The sequence below is a fragment of the Pelodiscus sinensis genome, chromosome 22 (assembly GCF_049634645.1).
Source record: "Pelodiscus sinensis isolate JC-2024 chromosome 22, ASM4963464v1, whole genome shotgun sequence".
In the NCBI taxonomy this organism is placed as follows: Eukaryota; Metazoa; Chordata; order Testudines; family Trionychidae; genus Pelodiscus; species Pelodiscus sinensis.
The window spans coordinates 15,136,639-15,160,671 of record NC_134732.1 but is presented as its reverse complement, the minus strand read 5'-3'; the positions used below and the strand labels follow the sequence as shown (position 1 = coordinate 15,160,671).

General features: G+C 46.1%; 1 protein-coding gene across 6 annotated transcripts in view; it reads right to left on the bottom strand.

Moving 5' to 3' along the window:
* NTNG2 (netrin G2) overlaps positions 1 to 24,033 on the bottom strand; it is a 91,447-nt gene that overhangs the window by 44,851 nt on the left and 22,563 nt on the right. For all 6 annotated transcript variants that reach the window (XM_075906036.1, XM_075906038.1, XM_075906039.1 and 3 more), the window contains one exon: positions 7,573 to 8,216. In XM_075906036.1, the coding sequence (XP_075762151.1) occupies positions 7,573 to 8,216 (644 nt within the window). The remainder of the gene's footprint in view (positions 1 to 7,572; positions 8,217 to 24,033) is intronic.

Here is a 24,033-nt window from a genome sequence, read left to right as displayed (position 1 = left end):
TGGACCACAAGTTGAATATGAGTCAGCAGTGTGATGCTGTTGCAAAGAAAGCAAACATGATTCTGGGATGTATTAACAGGTATGTTGTGAGCAAGACATGAGAAGTCATTCTTCTGCTCTACTCTGCGCTGGTTAGGCCTCAACTGGAGTATTGTGTCCAGTTCTGGGCACCGCATTTCAAGAAAGATGTGGAAAAATTGGAGAGGGTCCAGAGAAGAGCAACAAGAATGATTAAAGGTCTAGAGAACATGACCTATGAGGGAAGGCTGAAGGAATTGGGTTTGTTTAGTTTAGAAAAGAGAAGACTGAGGGGGGACATGATAGCAGTTTTCAGATATCTAAAAGGGTGTCACAAGGAGGAGGGAGAAAACTTGGCCTCTAAGGATAGAACAAGAAGCAATGGGCTTAAACTGCAGCAAGGGAGGTTTAGGTTGGACATTAGGAAAAAGTTCCTAACTGTCAGGGTGGTCAAACACTGGAATAAATTGCCCAGGGAGGTTGTGGAATCCCCATCTCTGGAGATATTTAAGAGTAGGTTAGATAAATGTCTATCAGGGATGGTCTAGACAGTATTTGGTCCTGCCATGAGGGCAGGGGACTGGACTCTATGACCTCTCGAGGTCCCTTCCAGTCCTAGTATTCTATGATTCTATGATATAGGCTTGGGGGGGGACAGCAGAGTGAAGCGTATGTCTCAGCCAACACCACACTTATCAGCCAGAAATGAAGACTTCTAAGACTCCCCAGAACATCCCTGGATGGTCCCACATTCTCCTCCGTGACACATATGGACAACTTGCAGAATGTGGATGTGAGCATCAGGCCCACACCTTCCGTTAATCTGAATCCTTTTTAACCTCTGCCCTGCTCCCTTTCCAGGAAATTTGGTCTGTTTCCTCTAATGATTTTTCTTCTACAGATTGAGGGAGCTGCGATTACCAGGAGAGTCCACGAGCTTGCAGAAATGCCACCTTGACTGATAGAGGATCTGTGTAACCTCCCAGAAGCACTACAGGTTCTGAGGTTGCCCATCCAAGAGCCTCACAGTATCTGTAACAGAAACATACTGTAGGGATGTTAAATAGCGGTTAGGAAGCTAATCGAGTAGTCAATGGAATTTTCATCAGCTACTCAATTAGTCAATACAGGGGTTCACTGCAGCGCCATTTTTTTAAATGTAGTAAGAGTCCCTAGGCTCTTATTACATTTAAAAAGCAGAGGGGCAACATCTGGGACTCAGCACGAGCCATGACTGCCGAGTCCTGGCTTGTGCTGTTTCCCCTACAGCACCTCTGCCTCCCCTTTCCCCTGCGGAGCCAGTGCTGGGGGGAACCAGCTTTAAGTTGGCTCCCCCCAGCACCAGATCCTGCTTGCCCTCTTGTTGCCTCTGATACAGAGGCAGCAAGGAAGGGAGGAGTGACTAGTCGAGTAGTGATTCAACTACCCGATAAGCCTAGACTTATCGGGTAGTCGACTAGTTGCTTACATCACTAACACACTGTCCTGTGGAGGAGTTAGATAAACTGCACTGAATTCATGATCTAAATCTATTTTTAACAGCAGGAGTAATTAACCATTGGCACAGTGGTGGAGTTCTCCATTCGGGATGTGAAAAGTCGGTTATGAAGGTAACGTTGTAACCACTAAAAATCTCAGCAGTTACACCCACCAGCCCCTGCCCATCCTGCTTCCAGGAGGCAGAGATTAACCAATTACGTTAAACGATAAGCATCAGCTTATTGGTTAACTGGTTCAACTCTCACACCCCTGGTCTCCATCACTGACCATTTTAAAATCAAGGCCGGCTGTCTTTCTACGCGATCTGCCCTAAGAATGGTTTTGGCTGTTCTCTGGCCAGTGTTGTGCAGGAGGTCAGACTGGAGGATCCCCGTGGTTCCTTCTGGCCTTGGGATCAATGCAAGCTCCACTGACTCATGCACTGTGTTGGTGACAACAAAGGGCTTTGTTTAAGTGATGATCAAATTCTTCTGACTGTTAGAGCCAACCAGGAGCTGGCGAGCCACATTTCCACTCCACTCTCATCAGTATCGCAAATGAGATCCAAGAGGCTGGATGTCTGCAAGAGGGTCAGAGTTGCCAGTTTTAATTAACGGCTAGGAGGACCAATCAACCTGAAACTTGGCGATGGACTTTCAATTAAAAAAAGAGGCGCCTACATTTTGCTCACCTGAAAACCGCCCAAGCGGCCTCGACCAAAGGGGCATGCCCAGTGTACAGTGGTCCTCATTTGGAGCATGAAGGAGAGGCCCCCAGAAACTGCTGTTCCTAGCATGCAATGTTTCCACCTTCGTCCACCTGGCTGCCTGGATTGGATCCCATACCCATGCAGGTAAGTTTTTCATTTCCTTCTGGTGTTTGAACTACCTGTTCCTATAGTCTCCCTCTTCCTTTGTAATTTCCCTTCCTGATCCCCAACATGATGCAGCATTTTCTCGATGCACCTGTCCCTTTCTGCCTGCAAGCATTCATTTCCTTGCTCTGGAATCACTTAATACCCTCTCCTCCTCCTGGCCCGCTCAAGCAGTCCTGAGTATTTTTAGCTACATCTCTTTTTCCAGTGCTGTGTTTCTATCAGTCTCCCATTGATTTCCCCCCTTCCTTGCACCTGGTGACCCTTCCATACTGAGCTGTACACAGGATTTGATTTGGTTTTAAATACCTGCATCCTAATTAGCTTCATTTACAGTCAGAATCAGATTAGTTTCCAGTGAAAAACTGCTGGCTGGAACAGAAGTAGTCACAGGAAAGTCACTACCTCTCTTTCCCTCCCTGCTTCCCACCACCCATCCGCGGCTCTTCTCCAAGAGGCAAGAATTCCTCCCACCACATTTCAGTTGCAGAGCTGGCAGCTGTGGGCAAGCCAGATGGAGCGACATCTCTGCCTTTCCTGCCTCGAGCTGGACCAAGAAGGGCCTGTCCTCTGGGGGAAAGGACAGAACAGTGGTCAAAAGCTGGATCTCATTTGACCAGTGTGCTTACAATTTAGGAGCAGAGGCTGCACAGAGGGTTCCAATTTCAGCCCATTCTCTCCCCCCAACTGGGAAAAACTCAGAAAAGCCCCCAAACCGGGTGCTTGTGAAATCACCGTAACACAACAGAAATACTAACTGGAGGTGAGCGGAGGGACCAGGGGAGCAGAGATGTCACTGTTCTGCAGCAGTCACCGGCAGCCTGCCGCATGGGGCAGCCTGCCAGCTTGGGCAGGAGCAAGCTCTTCAGACATTTAAAAAGCAACAACACACACGTAATTGTTCCCCTACTTAAAATAGTGCTGCAATTTCCACTGGTCATTTGTAGTCTAACCCTCCCCTTCCCTGCCGGCCCTGGAGACACGTTACACAACCCGCTGCGGCTTCTACTTGTTTGAGGAAAGAACAAATAAATAAATCAAAAGTTAATCTCATTAAGTTTGGAGTCAGCGCTGGCTTTCGCTTCTGAGGTGCCTTGCTCAAATGGCAAATATTGAGCCTGTGGAATGCCACACAAAACGCGAGGGGATTTTCCTTTAAACCGGCGAAGGCGTGAGGGCCTCATTTACTTTCCGCTTAATAAGAGAGAGAGAATGAAAAATATCATCGCGGCGAACCCAATGCAGCACGGAAGGGAGAGGGGAAATATCACATGATGTACCCAGTGCAGTGCACAGAAGGAAAAAGTCACCACGGTGATAACAATTTCATTGGATTTGAACAAAGCCCCAGTGCATTTATATCCCAATTATTTGTGAGAGAGGGAAGTCCGGCCCATTGTGCTTTAATCAGAGCCCTGCTCAGAACTTTATCTTCAGTGCCTCCTACAATACATTTGCCCAATGATTACAAGAGGGAGGGCTCAGGGTTCACAAACACATTGCTCCCAAAGCATCTGCACTCAGCCCTGCTCAAGTGCGCAAAGAATGGAACCCTCTCAGGCCATGTGAGAAAGCTGCTCTTTGTCCTTGAAATGCCCCAGGCAGTCAGTTACTCCGCAGCCTTTATTAGTCATCCAGAGGGGCTCTACCCCCGGCTGTCTGGGTCAGCAAAGGTGAAAAAGAAGGGAGTGAAGCATGGAAGTGGAAGCAAACAACTCCTGAGTTCTAACCTCAGCGGTGTCACCAACTTCCTCTGTGACCCTGGGCACGCTGCAGGATCTGTCTAGCGGGGTCTCCGTCCCTGTAATATGGGGCTGCTGATCCTTGCCTGCCTTGCAGAGCCATTTTTGAGGCTTTGCTAGTTCGTGTTTGTAAAATACACTGCTTTGTTATAGCATTTCTTATGATGAATAACTGACAATAGGCAAATCTCACCTGGATTGCAAAGCTCCGTTGGGCAGGATTGATTTAGTTGGACTATAAAGCACCACATACACAATCGCTATTGAATAAATAATACTAGGTCTTGAGTTGCCCACACAACAGTACAAATTTTATCCATCTTTGAAACCCAGAGGCTCCAAATATTTGACCCTAATTTACCCCTTTTAGAGAAAAGACCCCGTCCCATTATGTCTGGGCCCCACAGTCCACCCAGGCCTAATGAACTGATGCACCACCTAGAACTTTCCTGCCAAAGCTTTCATTCAGAGTGTGGCTCTGCCACGCCTGTCAGTAACCACCACCTTCCACGCCACGCTTTCTGCGCACCCAACATGGCAGAAGTGGAGCGCCGGTGGGCTGAAGGAGGAAAGGGAGGTCCTGGCAGGAGATGGAGAAGGGAGGGAATGCACTCACTGCTTTCAGTGAGGAAAATAAGGGCAAGGAAAAGAGATGAGGGTCTCTAGGCACCTTCATCTCCTCTTGTCACAACTTCCCCTTCTTCTCCACCCTCGTCTTGTCCCTTTGTTTCTTCTGCCTCTTGCTCTGTTCTTTCCCTCCTCCTCCCATGTTCCAAAAAGCCTCCATGTTCTACCTCACAGGGCTGACATGGAGAAGAATGGGGCATGCTCTCCCATGGGGACATAGGCTAGGGCAGAGGACTGGGATCCCCTGGTTTAAATTCCACCACCAAACAGAAGTGAGGACTGGGGTGACTTTCCTGACCCTGATGGAGTCACCCAGTCTCTGGATTCTGTTTGGTCTCCTGGCCAGCAGCTCATAATAATACTTCTGAAGGGCAGTTTTTTTACTTATTTCATTTGCCTTTGGAACAGAACAGATGGTGCCCGGCAATGACACCCTGGAAGTCTGTCCCAAGTAACGCTGCCTCCTTCCTGGGGTATAGTTCTGGTACTGTATCTTTATTTAAAAGGGGAAACAAACACTGAGGTCCCCCTGTCCTTCACAGTTTCTCCCTGTGAGCAGAAACATATGTCAGTGCATCAGCAGCTAATGAGGAAATCTTTTGTGGGAGCCCCTGCTCAGGAGCAGCCCGAAGCCGGCTGTGGCAGCTGGCGCCCCAGGTAGAAGGCGCGATCGGCGCCCCCGCCTGCACGGCCATCAATAGCCGTGACGTCATCATCGGGTGCCCGGGCCGGCAGCACCCTAGGCAACTGCCTAGTTTGCCTAGGCTCACGGGCCACCCCGTCCCTGCTAATATACTGGCAGACTATTGCTGACTCAGGGCAGCTATGAACCTGAGAGCCAAACCTGTCCCCTAATACTGTGAACCCACATCACATACTGCATCACCCTGTCCGCTGCCTTTGTCCCCCAGAGAGAGGGACCCTTGAATTTCTTTGCATAGTTTCCTTTTACTTCTTTTACTTGACACGAATTCAGAAAACGAAAGTGGCACCTTCCAAAACTTTCTGCTTGGAAGTCTTAGCAGCAAGCAGTTTGGAAATGATACAAGATGCTCTTCTGTCACTCTGGTGATTGTTGAGAGCCTTGCTAGTTGGGTGGGATTTTTCCCCCCCCTCCTGCCTGCAAGTCTCACACAAGCTGGATGGGAAATTAGCCAGCTCGGCGCTTTTCCACCTTACTTTGCTTCTTCGGCTGATGTCATAATGTAACATATGGCACTGCACAGAGAAATAAGCATTGAAACCAAGGGAAACAAAACACTTCCAGTGGGATTGAACTTAGAATCCTAGAGCTGGAAGAGACCTCAGCAGGTCATTGAGTCCAGCCCCCAGCCCAAAGCAGGACCAACCCCAACTAAATCATCCCAGCCAGGGCTTTGTCAAGCCGGGACTTAACAACCTCTAGGGATGGAGATTCCACCCCCTCCCTAGGGAACCCATCCCAGTGCTTCCCCACCCGCCTAGGGAAATAGTTTTTCCTCATATCCAACCTAGACCTCCCCCACTGTAACTTGAGACCACTGCTCCTTGTTCTGCCATCTGTCACCAAGATCCCATGTGACTGAACAAATGACAGCCTGCGGTGTGGGACAGGCCACCATCTCTGAAAAAAACCAGGTTCAAATCTTGACTTGCATCACAAATGAAATGGAGTTCAGTGGTTGGAGCCCAAGATCCCTCTCCACCAAGCTTCACAGCCCATTCCTCATCGGATACAGTAAGGAGGGGCTACTCAACTTCAGAAGCCCCAGGGGCCACAGCGATATCCACAGCACATGCCGAGGGCCACAATTTAAATGTGGTTGTATATACACATGCAAATATTCAAATAGCTTCTTTCACACTGACAGGCATGGATACAAAGAGTAAGGCAAGACTACAAAACACACAGGCCCCATTTAAGTCAGTTCTACTGATATTAATAAAATGCAATATTTACCTGATTTCCACCCATATGACAGCACTTTTAATGAGCAATGACAGTCCAGGAATTGAACTGCTAAAACACATATCAACAGAAGACCATTATATTGACTCCTCTTTTGTTTTGGCTCCCACCCACGGGCCGCATGTTGAACCCTGCGTAAATCCAAACCACACTGTGGGCCGTGTGGGTTTGGAGCTGGACAGTTTGATGGGTAGAAGAGCAGCAGTGCTAGTAGGAAGGGGTGGGAGGCAGCTGTTGATCTAAGTTAAACTTATCCAATATTCAAAGGCATCCCTTGCTCCAGGGTGAAGATGATCAACTTTCTGACATATTTTATGCCTTCCCTCTGGTTGGGGTGAAGAAAATCCTGTGTTTCTAGACTGCGAGAGCCTCCTAGACTTCCACGCTGCTTTTCATTTCAAAGTGCTTTATAACTTTAATTAATCTCAAAACACTTGAATAATATAGGTTATTAACCCCTCCACCCACCCCATTTGATTTGGAGCAGAGGAGAGTAGAGACATAGGGTGAGACTTGGTTAAGGACAAACAGTAAGTCTGTGGCAGAGTTGGGACCAGAACTCAGAACACCCACGCCCCAACTCCTAAATCCCCTGTTCTTGCCACTAGATTAGCTATTGTGTTTGAATGTGGGTAATCATCAGATCTTCATGGCAAACTCTCTCACTCCCTTCAAGAAGCTCATGTGTAATCCCAGTAGGTGACATACCACCCATCTGCTTGAATGCTGATATTGTCCTCAATTAGGAGACTGGAGAGGAAGGGGAGAAATCCTGAGCTGATGATTAGATGGGCTGACAAATGCTTATAGCTTGGTTCTTTCCAATATTAACATTACTTCCCCATCCCTCCAAGAAGCAAGACAACGGATATAGCAATTGTTACCTGCCGGTGACTTCAATGTTGGAGACAGCATAGAAGTATTTGTACAAGTTCTCTCTCTGCACGTAGGTGCCCCCAAGTGCTGGTCTCAGCAACCTCATCCGTAAGTCAGTCACGGTGAAGAAGTCCTTCAGGCCTTTGGCGCTCTCCAGCCTGGTGTACAGGTTGTCCATGTACCTGAGGTCCTGGCCGGCAAAAATGGCAAAGCGATCCCTTACCTCCAAGCGCACGTTCTTCTCCTTCTTGGAGCCCGCCCAGCGGGAGTACTCTTCTGTGCAGATGACCCTGTTGGCACTGGTGGTAGAGAGGTCTCTGACCCGCCGTGCTGGCATGCCAAAGGCTTCCATACAGTCATCCGCATAGTACTGGTATGGGTGCCAAGTCCTTCCATTGTCCAGGGATTTCTCCAACATCATAACGGTGGGGCGTCCGTACTCAAAGGTCACCACAATGTCATCCGTCAGCTCGATGCTCTTGTTCCAGGAAAGCGTGATGTTGGCAAGCAGGGGTTCAGGGTAGCGGCTCCAGGTCACGCTCTGCCAGTAGGTGGCCAGCCCTTCTTCCTCCTTGTCAAACATCAACTTCGGTGGGTGGGCCAGGTCAGGGGTGGAAGCATCACACTCATCACTGCACAAGTACGGGTTCTCCTGGAAGATGGATAATAAGAAGAGAAGGTGGTGAGCCTGGGGGTTGTTAAACATGGGGCTGGTAATGCCACCTCTTATTCAGGCTGTCCCCCACTTCCCTTGACCACAGCCTGTTTTCAGTTGCTTATAAACTAACAATGCCAAATTGTAACCCTTCAGGGTGACATTTCACATGCTGGGTGTCTCTCAGGCTGAAATTTTCCAAAAATTTCAACCAAAAATGGTCCTGCCATTTTCAAGAGGAGGCTAAGAGAAAGGGTGGGTGTCTTGCCCATGTTAAAACACTGATTTGAGGCTGGATGAAAAGCCCAACGAATGAGACCAAGACTGGAGGAGGGGGAGAGAGATCAAATGAGGAGCCAGGAAAGAGGATTTGGCTGTGCAGGGAGAGGGAGGTTGGGACTCAGACATACGACTGGAGAAGGCTAGGACTGGCTGAGTACGGGGACCGGGATGAGACACCTGAGGAATGAACACAGAGACCGAGACAAGGAGCAGAGGCTGGGAATAGACAGGATTAACAAACTCCTCTCCTAGTAGAAGACATTTGATATTAAATGTCTGACGCTTCAGCTCAACTTTAAAACAAAGTGGGCTGGACAATTGTATTGCCTTTTAACACCTGCAGCTCTGCAAGCAGCATAAGGGGAATCAATGCGATGCTTCAGACTCACTTGCAGAGGTCAGCTATGAATGTAGAGCGCTGCACAACTGACCAAGTGTTTGACGGTGGTTTTCCCCATCTTCCTTTGAAGGAAAAAAATACATTGGCCACTAGTAGGGTGGATGGACCAGCAGTTGATCCCATATAGTAAGGGTTATGTTCCATTGTGTGTGTATTTAGCATACTGATATATATTTTAAGACACAATATAGAGCGGGGGTGGGCAATAACATGGCGGCAGTTTGCCAGGGTTAGCTCCTAATAGACCACTGCTGCTGTATTTGCCTGTCTGGCCACAGGTACCGGCAACTGTAGGTCCAGTTGGCCACGAATTGCCATTCCCAGCCAATGGGAGTGGCAGGAAGTGACGCAGACTTAAACACCACTTCCTGCAGCTCCCGTTGGCCGCAAACAGCAATCCGTGGCCAATGGGGGCTGTAATAGCCAGTACCTGCAGCCATATAGGTACATATAGCAGTGAGGGCCCACCAGGAGCTAACCTGGTTGGACTGGATCTGGCCTGTGGGCTGGTATTTGCCCACCCCAATATAGAGCAATCATCAAACACCCTACCCTCTCTTTATAAGGAGGAATTACTTACATTTGTTACTGAAATGCAGGCACCTATTGGATGGAATGCGGGAGTTATTTAATAACACAAAACATAGCAGCACTGTATGAAAGCTTCTGATGGAAAATGAAGAAGCCCATGTCCAATTGAAACGGTAGGAGAAATTTAGCATTGGGTCATTCTCGCATTTTGGCACTACTTACGGCATTGTTCGGCTGCAGTACATTCACCTTCGTCATCACGATGCCATGACACGTGCTGGTTTAAACTAGAGTCAATGGAGGCTTCTCTGGAACTTGAAGTTTTAAATCATGATTTGAGGACTTCAGTAACTCAGCCAGAGGTTATGAGTATATTACAGGAGGGAGTAGATGCGAGCCACAGTACCTCAATATGCAGAAGGTCAGACTAGATCACAACGGTCCCTTTTGCCCTTAAAGTCTTTGAGTCATAGGCCAGACCAACACTAAGGGGGAAGGTTGGCTCAAGGTATTCAACTCCAGCTATGTAAAAACCGTAGCTGGAGTCAACACACAGTAAGCTGAGCTTTGGCACCGTCCTCGCAGCAGGAGGTCGATGGGGGAGAAGCTCTCCTGTCAACTTCTCTTTCTCCTCACAAGGAGTAGGAGTACCGGTGTCGACAGGGGCACTCTCAGCATTCAATTTAGCGGGTCTTTGCTAGACCCGCTAAATCAAATGCTGGAAGATAGACGGCTGCAGCATTTTTCTTCTCCCAAGTGGAGACGTGGCCTAAGACAGCTAATATATCTTATTAGGACAAACACAAAAATGTAATAGGCCTGGTACCTTGGCTTTGCCCCTCAGCTGAAGGATGGCACAAACAGCAGCAAAGTGCCTCTTAACACAAGGATAAGCCATATATTTGGAAAAAGTGCCCCTAAGGCCAGGTCTACAGACACTAGATCTTTTGCTATACTAGTAAATGCCCATTGCAGACACAAGTTAACTGTATTTTTTTTTAAAGAACAGTTATTTCATTCAAGGAATCTCTATAAGCAATGCTGAAAAACAACCCTTTTGCTGATAGAGCTGCATCTGCACTAGGAAGGTTTTTTCTGTTGTACTTATACTAGCAAACCCTTCCAGCCTCAGACAATCACTGTCACTTGGGTTTTCCCTGAAGAGGCTTCTGTTCTAAGAAGTGACCAGGTAGGTTCACACAGGGGCAAGAACATCATGGGTTCACATCACGGGGCAATAACATCACAACATAATGAGGATGCAGACAATGGAAGGGAAAACACAGTATGTAAAAAACACACCAATGAAATGTCTGCAAAACAGAAACCTACATGGGATAAGCGTTTTGTATGGAGTGACACACAAGTCTTGCCCCAGGAAAAGGAAAGAAAGATGACAGGCACTAGTCGCTTCCTGTTTCCCCCTTCTGGGAGGCAGCAATTTACTGCTGGGATAGGATAGCAGCAAACGAGGATGCCCATCTCGCTGGCTTGGGAATGTAGGCTGGTGTGTTTAGGGCCGGAGGAAGAGGAGCAAGGCTCTACCCACTCCCCACACACCTGTTCTGAAGGGAGGGGAGTAGCGGATGTGCAGCGCCTGCTTACTCCTATACATCTGAACCCCAAGTCTGCATAGCCCACGCAGGGGTGTGAAGGATGTCCATATTTCACCTTATGCCCCATAGTGGGTACCCAGTGCAGGGCACAGTCTAGCTGTAGAAGATACAATAAGGTTTATTAATTGCACATTAAAGGCTGTAACAGGACACGTGCAGACATAATTTAAAGAAAAGTGAACATGCGAGAAGATGAAGGTTGGGGTGATGGGGTGCCTACCCCACACAGCTAATGAAAGGGTTAATGAGGGATAGAGAGGCCAGTTTGTCTACCTGACTACACCCGTCAGGCCCAATTCATGATGAAACCCAACTAGGGAGGGGCTGGCAGATGCAAACAGAGGAAGCTTAAAAGAGAAGGGGACAGGGCGGGGACTTTGTAGTCACTCTCCTGGTGGCATGGAGTGAAGGGACATAGCAGGAACAGGGTGAAGATAGAGTCTAGGGAAAGGCTTAGCAGGAAGAGTGATGGCAGCCAGCAGTCTGGTCAGGCCTAGTCTTAGAGCAAGGAAAGCAATGCGGTTGCCTTGGGCTCTGCGCCGCTTAGCCGCACACTCACTGCCCTGGCTGGGAGCTGCCCGGCCACACAGGGCAGCCAACCACAGCATGCTGCCTTGGGCCCTGCAAACTCTTTGGCCAGGCCTGACTCTGGTGGCGTGAGCCTTTATGGCCAGTCATAGGATCTCTGGACTGGAACCCAGTGAAGAGGGCAGGCTGGGGTCCTTCTCGCAGCCACAGGGGAAGGTGGCGTGAAGTTCCTCATGTAAGGGGATTAAGAACTTCTGAAGGCCCTGAGAAAATGGCGTGTGGACCACTGGACCCAGGACTGACAGCAGCTGACTGGATAGAGGGATTGGATGTTTATTTCTGTTGAACTTTCTGTTAAACCTCGGGTGGAAGGGGCAGGGCTCAGGCAGCCAAGCCCTCAGCATCGCCCGGAGCGCGTCATGCTGCCTCCCCTCAGAGCACGCTGCATCACTCCCTATGAATCACCAGGCCCAGGGGCAACCGCCCTCTTTGCCCCCCTGACCCTCGTCGGCGGGCCTGACCACAGGCTACATCAAAAGTGTGCAGGGGCTGCTAGCGAGGAGAGAACTGCTCTGCCATAGCCAGCCCTGAGAAGGGCTCTCCAGCAGTGAGTCAACTCATGTAACTGGGCAACACTTCACGATAGCTGTCAGGCAAGTCGTGACGGTGATGACTCGTTCCCTTCTGCTCCTGCCATGAATTCTTGAGGTTTTTAAAGCTTATTAAACTGCTCAATAAATCTCCAAATGAGGGGGGAGGGTTGCAGCTCAGTATGGGGGGGGGAGACAGAAGCAGATGGCTGACTCCTTTGTTGGTCCTGCGACGATCACTTAAAAAGTGCTATTGAAACAATTCCAGGTATTAATTCTGTATCTGCTCCCTCATGCAATCCAGGAGACCCTAGGCAGGATTTGAGGAGGCAAGGTATTTACACTTTCAATACAAAAGGCTTAAATGAGCTGTTTGGTTTTTTTTTCCCCAAGGTGCATACTACCACTCATGGCTGGCTTGATTATTCTCAGGGCAATGTGGTGTTTCCATTTTCCTCTGCTTTTGCATGCTGTGTCTTGCTCACTGTTTTTTCTGTTTTGTAGTGATATAAATACCAACCTTGCTTAGCTTGTGGGATCACAGCCCAAGGTGGCAGAGCAAACTGCCAGAGCCTAATTTGACTATAATTTTTAGAATGACCAATTATAACAACACAAGAGTGTCTCCTGTCTGGAAGGTCAACTTGAGAGCATGAATGTTCTAGAAATGGGCTAAGGTGCCTTTGTTCAAATCCAGATGTGAACTTCCCCAAAGGCCGCATGAGTTCAGATCCAAGTTTCGCTTCAGCCCAGCACAGAGATGGAGTCTGCTGCAATGTTCAAAGCCTGATATTCACCATAAAAGTAAAGGTGTTTTGTTCCAGAGTCTGGGTTTGAGATCCATCTCTAAAAATGACCTCCTACGGCTGAAAACATCACTGATGGTTTAATCCTGAAAGATGCTCAATGCACTGGTGTGGATACTGCCTAACTCCTTGTGGAATTGAGTCCTCAAGACCATATGCATGAGAGGCAATATGATCCAAGTTAGTGAGCGATAGGCAGATGACCTTGTGCATCAGACACAAAACTGCTTAGGAATTGAAATACCAAGAGGAGTAAGGGCATGAAGGTCAGAGAACCAGTTACACATTTATTGTGAGGCTAGCTGAGAAAGAGAGATATTAAAGTCAAACAAGACAACAGAATAGAAGTACAAGAGACTCTAGCTGGACTGATTATTTAACTGGTGTGAACAGAGATGGAAGGTATAAAAGTCTGAATAGTCTAGATGGTTTTTTATACCTTCCATCTCCCTTCACTGACTGGACACGAAATGAAAACACCCATGCAACTCTGGAAAACCAGTTAATTTCAAGGGCTTGATCTTGCTTACGGGAAAGTCAGTGGAAATTTTGCAGCTGACTTTAATATGCGCAGAATTTAGCCCTTAATTAAAATGGGAAGTTGTTTGCTTTTCTGGCAGCTAAAACCACTTTTCCACATTCTAGCACAAAGTATATATAGTTTTGTAGGTGAAAATACTTTATTAACTGTTAAAATGTTGAATGTTTTACATAAGCTAGACATCTGTGACTGATGAAAGCTGCACAAAAATACAAATGTAGCTCTCGGTGGATCTCCATGCAGGAAAAAAATAATAATCAGAAGACCATGAACAGTCTAGCTGGGGGAAAATACTCCTATTTTTAAAAAATATCAAATACATTCTGAGCTGGGCTGTGAAAAAATACAAATATCAGTGCCACCCTATTTTTATTGAGAAATTTTAATCACAAAATATTAATTATGGTCTTGTTCCTGCAATCTGATTTGCTTGGGCCCTTGAGCATATACAGTATGACTGGAGTCCGTAACCCATTTAGGTGTAATGAGTTTGCTTCCCTGGCTCAGATTGCTAGGATTAGTGTCAATTCAGCCATTTTAGAGGGGAAACACATTTGCTTTTCCCAAAATAAGTACTAGATTAGTAAAGAAATTTGACTACTACAAATAGAAGATTTTGCCTCAAGACAAAATATCACCTTTTGATATTAAAATTGGGCTTCAACATTTTTGAATTTTAAAAACTAAGGATTGTATTAGAAAAATGGGACAATTTTTAACAAAAATACGCTTGTTTAACAAATAATAAAACAAACCTCAGTATTCTGTACATGACCTGTTCTCTCACACACACTCCTCCCCATCCCCAAAGCTAGACCTGTAGCACAACACCAACAGAGAATACCAAGAGCCTAAGACTTACATTGCAAGTACTGCAAACCACTATGCTACAGAGGGAGTGACTGGGATGAAAGGCATTTCTGTCCCATCTACAGCAGCTGACATCAGCTGCAGGTTTAGAAGGAACCTGACTAAAAATCTGACTTCGGTCCTTTGGAAAACGGAAGCAAAATTCCCACTGATTTCAAAATGAACATGATGAAGCCATTGGTAAAGTGACAAAAGACTGTCAGCAAGAAGAGAGGAGTTTGGCAGGGTTTCTCTATTCAAGCCTGATGCCATGAGGGGCTCAGCACTCATCATTCCTGCTGAAGCTAATGGAAAGGGTGGGTGCTTGACAAGCTGGCGCCTCTCCGGATCCAGCCCAGAAGAAAAGGGTAGTGAAGGCTAGTGACAACGGACAGTAGATGGGCAAATCTGACACACAAAAGGATCAGGATCAGAGCCCCTTTCTGAAAGCAGCTAAAGATAATCTAAATTAAAACAGGGACTAATTAAAGCAAGTTTCAAGTGGACTTTTTATGGAGTGATAACTATAATAATCTAAGATTCTTGGCTGATTAGGGAGACACCTGGGGGTTTCAATAGGAGAAATGCATGTTTTTGCAGGAAAAATATCTCTGAGGAATTAAAATTTCCTTGCCTTCAAGGTTCCCCCCTTCCCCTCCCCCCCCATTTTGGGGCAATTTCCGAGGTGGGCACAGCTGGAAATTTGCATGTTGTGGATATTGGTGGCTTAATACCCGCAGTTTAAGTTCACCCCTAATCCTCCCAGTTTGCAAGCCTCCCCCTTAACACTAGCCCATACTGACTGCACTTCAAGTGTCTTAAAGACCTTGTGACACACTTGAGAGCTCCTTATGCTTCTAGCTGGGTGCCATATAACCCTGCCTTTGATTTCCCTCTGAAGATTAGCTGATTAGTCTACAAAATCCCTGTTTTGCCTAGGACAGCAACAAAGTGCTTAAGTTAGGATCAAATTTTATTCAGATCCTGCAAGAGGCTGCAAAGGCGACCACAGACATTATTGCCTTTCACCTGCTTTCTCCATTTCCTGCAATTAGGGCCACAAGGAGCAGCAGGCATTTACCCAGGCACATTCCACTGTAGCAAGCTGTGCTCCGGTGACCCGTGGGCGTCTTTTAGCCCTCTTTCCCCCACCCCCAGTGCGAGCAACCTGTCCATCAGCGAGAAGATTGACACCCACCAGCCACAGGAGATGTGTAAATCTCTAACCTCACTGCTGTCAAACCCCGTTCTGACCCGACCTGTGGAGTCGGAGCTCAGCCCCAGCGCCGAGCTCTGCGCAGCAGATGGTCAGGAGCGCTAATGAATCAGCCTGTGTATTTACCGTGCCCGCTCCTGCTGTGGAAAGGTTTTAAACAAACAGCACCCATATCAACATCCTGTCTCCGTCTGTCTCTCACACTTATGCTCATAGGTGCAGAGAAGTGTATTAAATACACGGTTATTATTTTTCTTTGAAGCACAAAGTTGGATTTGTTTGTCTAGCAGTCTGCAGGATAAAGCTGAACTCATCATGCCGGTGCATTTGATGTTCTGTTTCTCTTCTTTACACTTAGCCGAGTTCCCCAGATTAATCCAAAGGATTAGAGGCCCTATCGCCACTAATATTCTGCCAACCCCAAGTGCTCTTCGCAGCAGCTGATTATATTGTGCGTATTCCACAGGCGCTCAAACCTCATTCCTTTTATTTTCTGTCCCCTTTCAGGGACAAAGGCGTAATTTGCCTTCACTGGGTCCTCATGCAGATTTCTGTTCCCTTTGAGTTGGGGATGGAGCCTCACATTAATCGTGCATCTAGTAACACGGTAAGTAGGGCAAAGTAAAACTCCAGTGGCTTCTGTGCAAATACACCAGGGATGAATTTGGCTTCTGGTGTCATATACCTGTAATTAGAATAGGGCCTCTGACCTCCATTATGAATTGATGAAGGTTCTCTTAGCACTTTCATTGTAAACCCTAATTGCAGAGGATAACAATAATGTTAGAAAGTTGGAAGACTGGATAAATCAAGGAAATGAATATTGGATTATAGGAACTTCCCTTTCTAGACCACCAGCTCTGGGTTGGTTCAGAGTGATAAGAGATTTGTCTCTAGGGTTGCCAGATGGTTTCAACAAAAATACTGAACACACTTAACATTACATCACAATCTACATTACATCTTATTTAGAAAATACCGGATATTTATATTTTTTCATTTATATTTTCTCAATTTGTTTCCCCAAACAGAAAGCTCAAATACAGGACTGTCTGGTTCAAAACCGGACACCTAGCAACCCTGTTTGTCTTGGGTCAGTTCCTAGCAGGAAAAGATAACAAAAATCCAACATACCTGGCAGTCTCAAGAGAAAGAGCAAAACACAGAGTGGGCCATGGAACCAAACTCCATCATCCTGACAGACAGAACTCCCTCCTCACCCCCATCCTCCCCAGGGTTTGAGGCAGATAGGTTGCAGGGGAAAAAAAAGTTCTCAGTTTTCTCCGCAGAAGAGTGATTCACAGGCAATGACAGTTCAGACTTCCTCCTTTACCAATCAGCCCCCTTGCCCAAGCATTAGCTTCAGTGGTTAAAATAAACTCCTCAGCTTTCTTTGTTGTTGTTGAAGTTTGAAATGCTCAGAAGCAGCTTTGTTTTTTTAGTACAAGTTTGGGTTTGACTTTCCTAGATTCTCCTTCTCCCAGCCCCTAAACGGGAATCGTGAGACTAGGGGGATTCCAATTCTGCATCAGAACTGCAGGTAAGATACTTCTGCAATGAAGGTTTAGGTGGGCAATTTTTCTTTTGGTAAATGCTAAATTAGCCAAAAAAATACAATCTCTGGGGCACCAAAATGATTCACAAATTTGTGAAAAAGCATTTATTCACTCAGCTCTATTTAGGACAATTTTATAAAGTGTGAATTAACAAATAATACATTCAGAGATCCTTAAATCAAAAACTATTCTACTGCTTTCAAATGGCTTTGATTAAAGAACTCTTTTTTTCCCCCCAAAAGACAAGAGGTCTTTAGGGCTCCGAAGAGGATTTTTAAAAAGCCATGCATATACACCAGCCCAGCCCAAATAGCCTGTTTAAATATTTTTATTCTTGCTGCTTTTGACACACAGGGTCAAATGTCCTTTCTTAAATCCAGATAAGAACAAGGTGATTTTTTTTATCACCCAAAACAACATTTGTAGGTAATGAAATTTCATGTTTCAGGGCATAAACTGATAAACTGCCAGTGGTCAGGATGGAATTCCCAAAGAAATGGAAATTTTCACTGACAATTAGTTTTTGCTCTTAGCACAGTTGGGAGGAAGGCAATGGGTGAAACAGCCATCATTAATTTACAGAGATTATTTCTAACAGCTGGCAAGCAACATAACTCACCAGCAGAGGCATCTGGAAGCTTCAAAATAATCTAACACAAATATGCAGTGAATCTCTATCCTGCTAAACAAACAGCTCTGCAGTGTTTCCACCCACCCCATATACAAAACTGTCCAATTCGCCCAAATACATTGTGGTGATATTTGGATCTTTCTCTAAACTATCAAGAATTGGACAGTGCTAGAAGACTTAGCAGACCCATACTCTTCAAATCATTGCCCTTTCTAAAGGTACAGTTCATTAAAGCATATGCCTGAAACAGAAGTAGCTAAACCAGTATGAACTGGAGTTGGATCTCACATCGCTATTCTAAATCAGATCAGAAAGCGTGACCTAGTAGTCCAGACAAGTGAAATTCTGCTGTCCTGAGGCATGAATCGATTCTGGTGCATGACTCTTTAAAGCACCAGATGGTGCTTGGGGGTCAGATGTAGCCCCCACTTTGCCTGGATCCATCCCTTGAGGCTCGGGGCTCCCCTCCCCCTGCATTGGGGAGCCCATGCTGGCACTCCAGCTCCCACCACCATCCCTCCTGCAAGGCTGGAACACACAAAATCTATCAGCCTGGGCTGCCTAGGCTTTGGTGTGAGAGGGAACTTTTTCCTTCTCAGTTGGGGGCCACCTCAGTGAGGGTTGTTGTTTGCTTTTCACTTGCGTATGGCCCCCATCTGATTTTTCTGTGGGTCAGCAGCCCCCGACCCAAAAAAGGTTCCCCACCCCTGCTTTAAAGTCTTACATTATTTGTCTGTGTGCTGTTCTAACTCTATTGGTTAGAAACTGATCTAGCTGAAGTTGTATAACTGTACTGAGTTAAACTAGTATAAAGATGTTTACACTGATATAGCTAAACCCTGAGGCTACGTCTACACTGGCCCCTTTTCCGGAAGGGGCATGTAAATTTCAGCAGTCGTCGTAGGGAAATGCGCGGGGGATTTAAATATCCCCCGCGGCATTTAAATAAAAATGTCCGCCGCTTTTTTCCGGCTTTTAAAAAAGCCGGAAAAGAGCGTCTACACTGGCCCCGATCCTCCGGAAAAAGTGCCTTTTTCCGGAGGTTCTTATTCCTACTTCAAAGTAGGAATAAGAACTTCCGGAAAAGGGCACTTTTTCCGGAGGATCGGGGCCAGTCTAGACGCTCTTTTCCGGCTTTTTTAAAAGCCGGAAAAAAGCGGCGGACATTTTTATTTAAATGCCGCGGGGGATATTTAAATCCCCCGCGGATTTCCCTACGACGACTGCTGAAATTTACATGCCCCTTCCGGAAAAGGGGCCAGTGTAGACGTAGCCTGATAGTTATAGCTTTAAATTGTCAGGGCCAGAACCTCAGCCCTGAGGCTGTACCATCACTTTCTCCACAACTATCTAGCCCAACCAGCAATAGAGTTGATTCTACTTTTAGCACTTTTTGTTTTGCCCTGACCCAGTCTTAAAACCACCTGCTGCTTTACACCTTAAAAAGGAATGGGGGGGGGGGGGAAGAGAAGGAGGGAGCCAGCAAACAAAAGGCAAGTCAGTCGGGGGCTGGGCGGGGGAACAAAAGAAAAAAATGGGCAACCAACTGGACTCAGTTAACAGCTCCATTGCAAAGTTTCAACCAAATCTGATTTCAAGTCACTTGAATTAAAGGTCCTTGATATCCGGGTTTATAATGAGAATACTAAAGTGCACAGAATATGCCGTAGAATAGGGGTTATCTGCTACAATCTCCATCTTATTACATTGTACTTATCAAGCAACCCTGCTGCAATGGTTAAACTTCATAGAATTGGCATCCATCCCCACACGCCCTGGGGCAAATTTTGGTTTGTTGGGGTAAACCTGGAGTAACTCAATTTAAAACAGTAGGATTACTTTGGACTTACTTCAGGGTAAATTCCGGCTCTGTGTAGTTAATAACAATAATATTTTATTCTGAATATTGTCTATTGAGATGGCTTTTGGAGCCAGGAAAGTCTGAAACTGAGGGCAACCTTTTGTGCACTAAATAAATGCTAACAGAGGAGCTCTCCACCCTTACCTAAATAAGTCTCTCATCACCCTTGTGCAGAAAGTCAGGATCACTACTCTCATTTTATAAAGGGGGAAACTGAGGCAAACAGGATAAGTCAATATAGAGTCTTAAATCCAGATTCCTATAATAACCACTATATCATGGATTTTCAGACACGGCCAGAGCGGGATACATATTTACACTGATAGACACAAATCCACTCCGCTTTTTCATGGTCACATGACAAACTGATGGCAACTACAATTGCTTAACTGGAGGAATATTTGGTACATAATTTATTTTTGGTTGAGTAACGTGAATCCTTATGCTCGACTTGATGGCATTCTCTGCTTGTCTGGATGTTACGCGATAACATTGGAACATTGCATCTAAATAGGCTCCAATATTTGGGGTAAATGCACAGTCCTTAGCATCTATTCAGCAGAGCTGCTACCTTTAGTGAGCTCCAAAACTGTCTAGAGATCAAAGAGGCAGTTGATGGCTCCTTGGATACCTTCCACCATAATGCCTCCCATTTCATCTCTGTCCCCAGTGTTTAATGGTGTCACTCTGAATGACTTTTTCCCAGACAAAGTAAAAGGGGGTGGGGACCGAGCACCTGTAGGGCTAAGGCAGCATTTCCGGGGCTGGGGGAGAAAGGGGGGAAGGGAGTGCACAGAACATGGGGGAGCAGGGGATGGAGGTTGCAAAGCCTTCTTCAAATAGATGGTGTGAGGCTGGGAGGGCGATACACAGGGAGTTTGGGGTGTGGACAGCATAAAGGGATGCAAGGTGCATGCAGTGAGCTGGCCTACAGAAGCAACAAAGTGTGCAACCGTCTAGTTAACTTTTAATGCATTTTAGCAGCTGGAAACAAAGATCCAGCAGCATATGACCAACCAGCAACTCAGACCAGTTTCTGACTTCTACCTGAGCTAACCATTTATCATAGACACACGTGTGCCAGAATTGGTATCAGACTTTGAAAAAAACTTCAACTCTGTTGTTATATTGGTATAATCTCCGGTGCTCTTAAAGGCAATGAGGAGTGTTCGGAAAAGGGGACAGGTGGAGGTTACAGAATTAGAGTGTGGTGATGCAGCCTCTGTTCTCTCTCCTATCCCTGGCTGGGTTAGGTGGATAATGAGGCCATGGAAGGGACTGAGGCTATATTAAATGGTGATGGGATTATCGGTTGAGAACAACGAATCTGCTAAAAAATTATTACATGGAAGCCAGCACTGGGTGTGTGCACGTGTATTCCTAGTTGGCTGAAGTTTTTCATTCAAAACCTTTTTATGAAATATGGCCTTTTGGGCTAAATGAACATTTCAAGTGAAAAATTGCCCTTTTCGTGAAGTTAGTCAGTCTTTCCAGTGGAGGAGGGGAGATTGGAAATTTTCTGCAATTTGTGTCGGGGGGGGAGGGAAGAGAAACCCCCCACAAAACCCAAACGCTTTCTTCCTTTCCTTCCAAATTGTGGGAAGGGACTTACCATTTTCCAACCAACTCTAATGTAAGATTTGCAGGGAGGGGAAATACAAACCCTCTGAAAACCCTGCCCAGTAAGTACACCTGTAAATGACCTTTTAGGTATAAGAACGTCCTGTGCCTCCTAAAAACAAGCAAACCTGAGCTGCACAGCTGGAGAGACAGGAGAAATTGACTTCTAATCTATGTCCCCGTTAAGCAAACATTCAGAAGAGAGCTTCAGAAATGGCCCGTACCTGGGAAAAGATTCTGGGGAGATGCCAGCAATTAAGGGATATTTTAGAAGTTACATCCCTCTGGGGATGAATCTGGCCTTTCCCTAAGGTGATGGGCCCTAGGGAAGAGAGGCAGATGAGGGCTGGGAAGAATGGGACAGCATAATTTGCATCCTTTCTGCCCTTCCACCTCTGTACTAGCCACGAGGGGCTCATCTCAGGACAGAGAAAGCAAAGGGAGAAAAATGTCCTTACTAACAAGCTGTTTGTCGGTAAGAAAAGTCAGAGCTGATATGAATTATTAACACAGCAGAAAAGGGGTCCCTGTACAGAGGCACTTCTAATTCTGGCTCACCCTAATGTCACTCTCCCTCGCTCCTCCCCTGCTTCTGTGGTTTGGGCAATTGATTGCATTCTTCCCCTCCTCTCTGTTTCTTTTTCTATTTCTTCCCAACCAAAGGTTGGCTGAGTGCAAGGTCACTCCTCAGCAAGGGGCATTAGGAAACATTTTGTCTGTGCGCTTGTTTAGGATGCCATGAGTCAGCAGAAACAGACACCAGTGTCTGAGCAGAACAGCCCTTAGTAATCATAAGCAGGGATATGTCTGGTAAGACATCTTGCTTTTTTCCCCTCCCCTTTTGGCTTGAAGCAGATATACTTATTCAGCCCAACAGCATGCAGTTCATCCAAGCCCCATGTGCTCCCCAGGGTCTGTCTTACTGTGGAAAGAAATAGAAGAGATTCAACCTATATTTCCAGGCTATTCATTCCCTCTCTCGCCCCTCGCCCTCCCCCGCCTCCAATCTATTATCTTGTGAATTCTAGAAGGATCTTGTTAGTGCTTTATTACAGGCCAGTGGTATAAGACTGTTACTGCTGATATTACTATTCACTCTTTTCAGCCCAGCATCTGTAACTACTTTACAAACTATAATTAAGCTTCATAGTTATGAACACAGTTGTGTGGTAGATGGCCACAATACCCATTTTACTGAGGGGAAAACTGGGCCACCGAAGACTTAAAGCCCAATGTTCGAGAAGAGGCCACCGATCTTGGCTATCCAACTCAAGACATGTTGGGCTTGATTTTGACAGTTGCTCAGTACTCACTGCTCATACTGACTTTAGCTGGATTTTGGATGCTCAGAATATCTGGAAGATCTTAAGAGGTTTACATCTGGGTACCCAAAAACTGAAGCATCCAAGAATCCGTGGTTACTTTTGAAGACTTTGGCTTAAGTGACAGGCCCAAATGGAGAGTGACCCAGGGTCAACTCAGAGTTGGTAACAGAACCCTAAAAATCTCATCTCCTGCTCCAACCAAGAGACAACATGCCCTAGAACTTAGTACATTAATCTCATGAGGATAAAGAGGTGAGCTGACCTTGCCAGGGTTACAGGACTCTTGGTTACAGGTTCAACTGAGCTAGCTAAGACACAAAACATAGCCTCTATTTTTGTATAACACACGAGAAATAAAGAGTTTGCTCCCTGCAATAAAGAAGTGAATGAGAGTCTTCGTATTCCAAGCTGGACCATTGTGCGGGTACAGAATAAAACACTTTAATCTCTTCTCTTAAATCTGCAGTCACCTCAGTGACACAAGGAATTTAACCAACATGCTGACAGGTCGGTCATGGTTCCACAGTAGTTCATCAGCAGACCTCAACTTGCTTTATAAAGGAGGGCAGTATAATCCTCATTTTACTTGTGGGGAAACTGAGGTATGGAGCAATGATATGATTTGCCCAAGATCACCCAGCAGGCTCATATTTGAACTGGGAAGAGAATCCATGTCTCCTATGTCCCAGTTCAGTGCTCTAGGACACTGTGACAACACTTACAAGTAAACAATCAACCCTAATGAACAATTTATCTTCATAGTAAAAATGGCTAGAAACTTTGTTTTAAAGCAAGACTGACACTAGTCTTTCTAGAGTCCTCAGTAGCTGAGCTGTAGCTCTGGGTGCTCCAAAGTTGGCCCTGTGTCTGCTGACTGTTCAAAGATATGCAATTTGTGTTTTCCTCTCATTATCAGAGGTCTGGGCAGAGATATATATATTATGCATTGGCAAGGCAGGGGTTAATAGTTCTCTATGCAGAAAATTCCATTCTTAAGAAGATAATCTCCTCTTTGCACCAGGCACGCACATGCATCACACACAGCTCCCGCTTCCAGGCAATAATTTTTGAACCGCTCCTTCTTTCTGAACCAATAATCCCATCACCATCAGATACAGTCCTTCTTCCCCGCCAAAACCTCACCTCACCTCCCCTCTTTACCTACTTAACCCCCTCCCTCTGCAAGCCAAGAACTGTGATCAAGGACTGCTAGCTGCAACCATTTGTTTTGGGAGTTTGATTGTGGATTAACAGGGTGACTTAGAGTCCAAAATCTTCCAAACAAACAGGGAGCAAAGTGATGAGAAACAGTATCTGAGAAAAATACACATACACATTCAAAGAATCCAAGGGAGATTTAACCCAGCACCTCTTTATTCATAGATTTCCTGGTTCTCTCTTCTTGCATTGACAGAGACCTGTGGGAATTATTCCTACCATACCTCCCCTTTGTGCCCAAGAG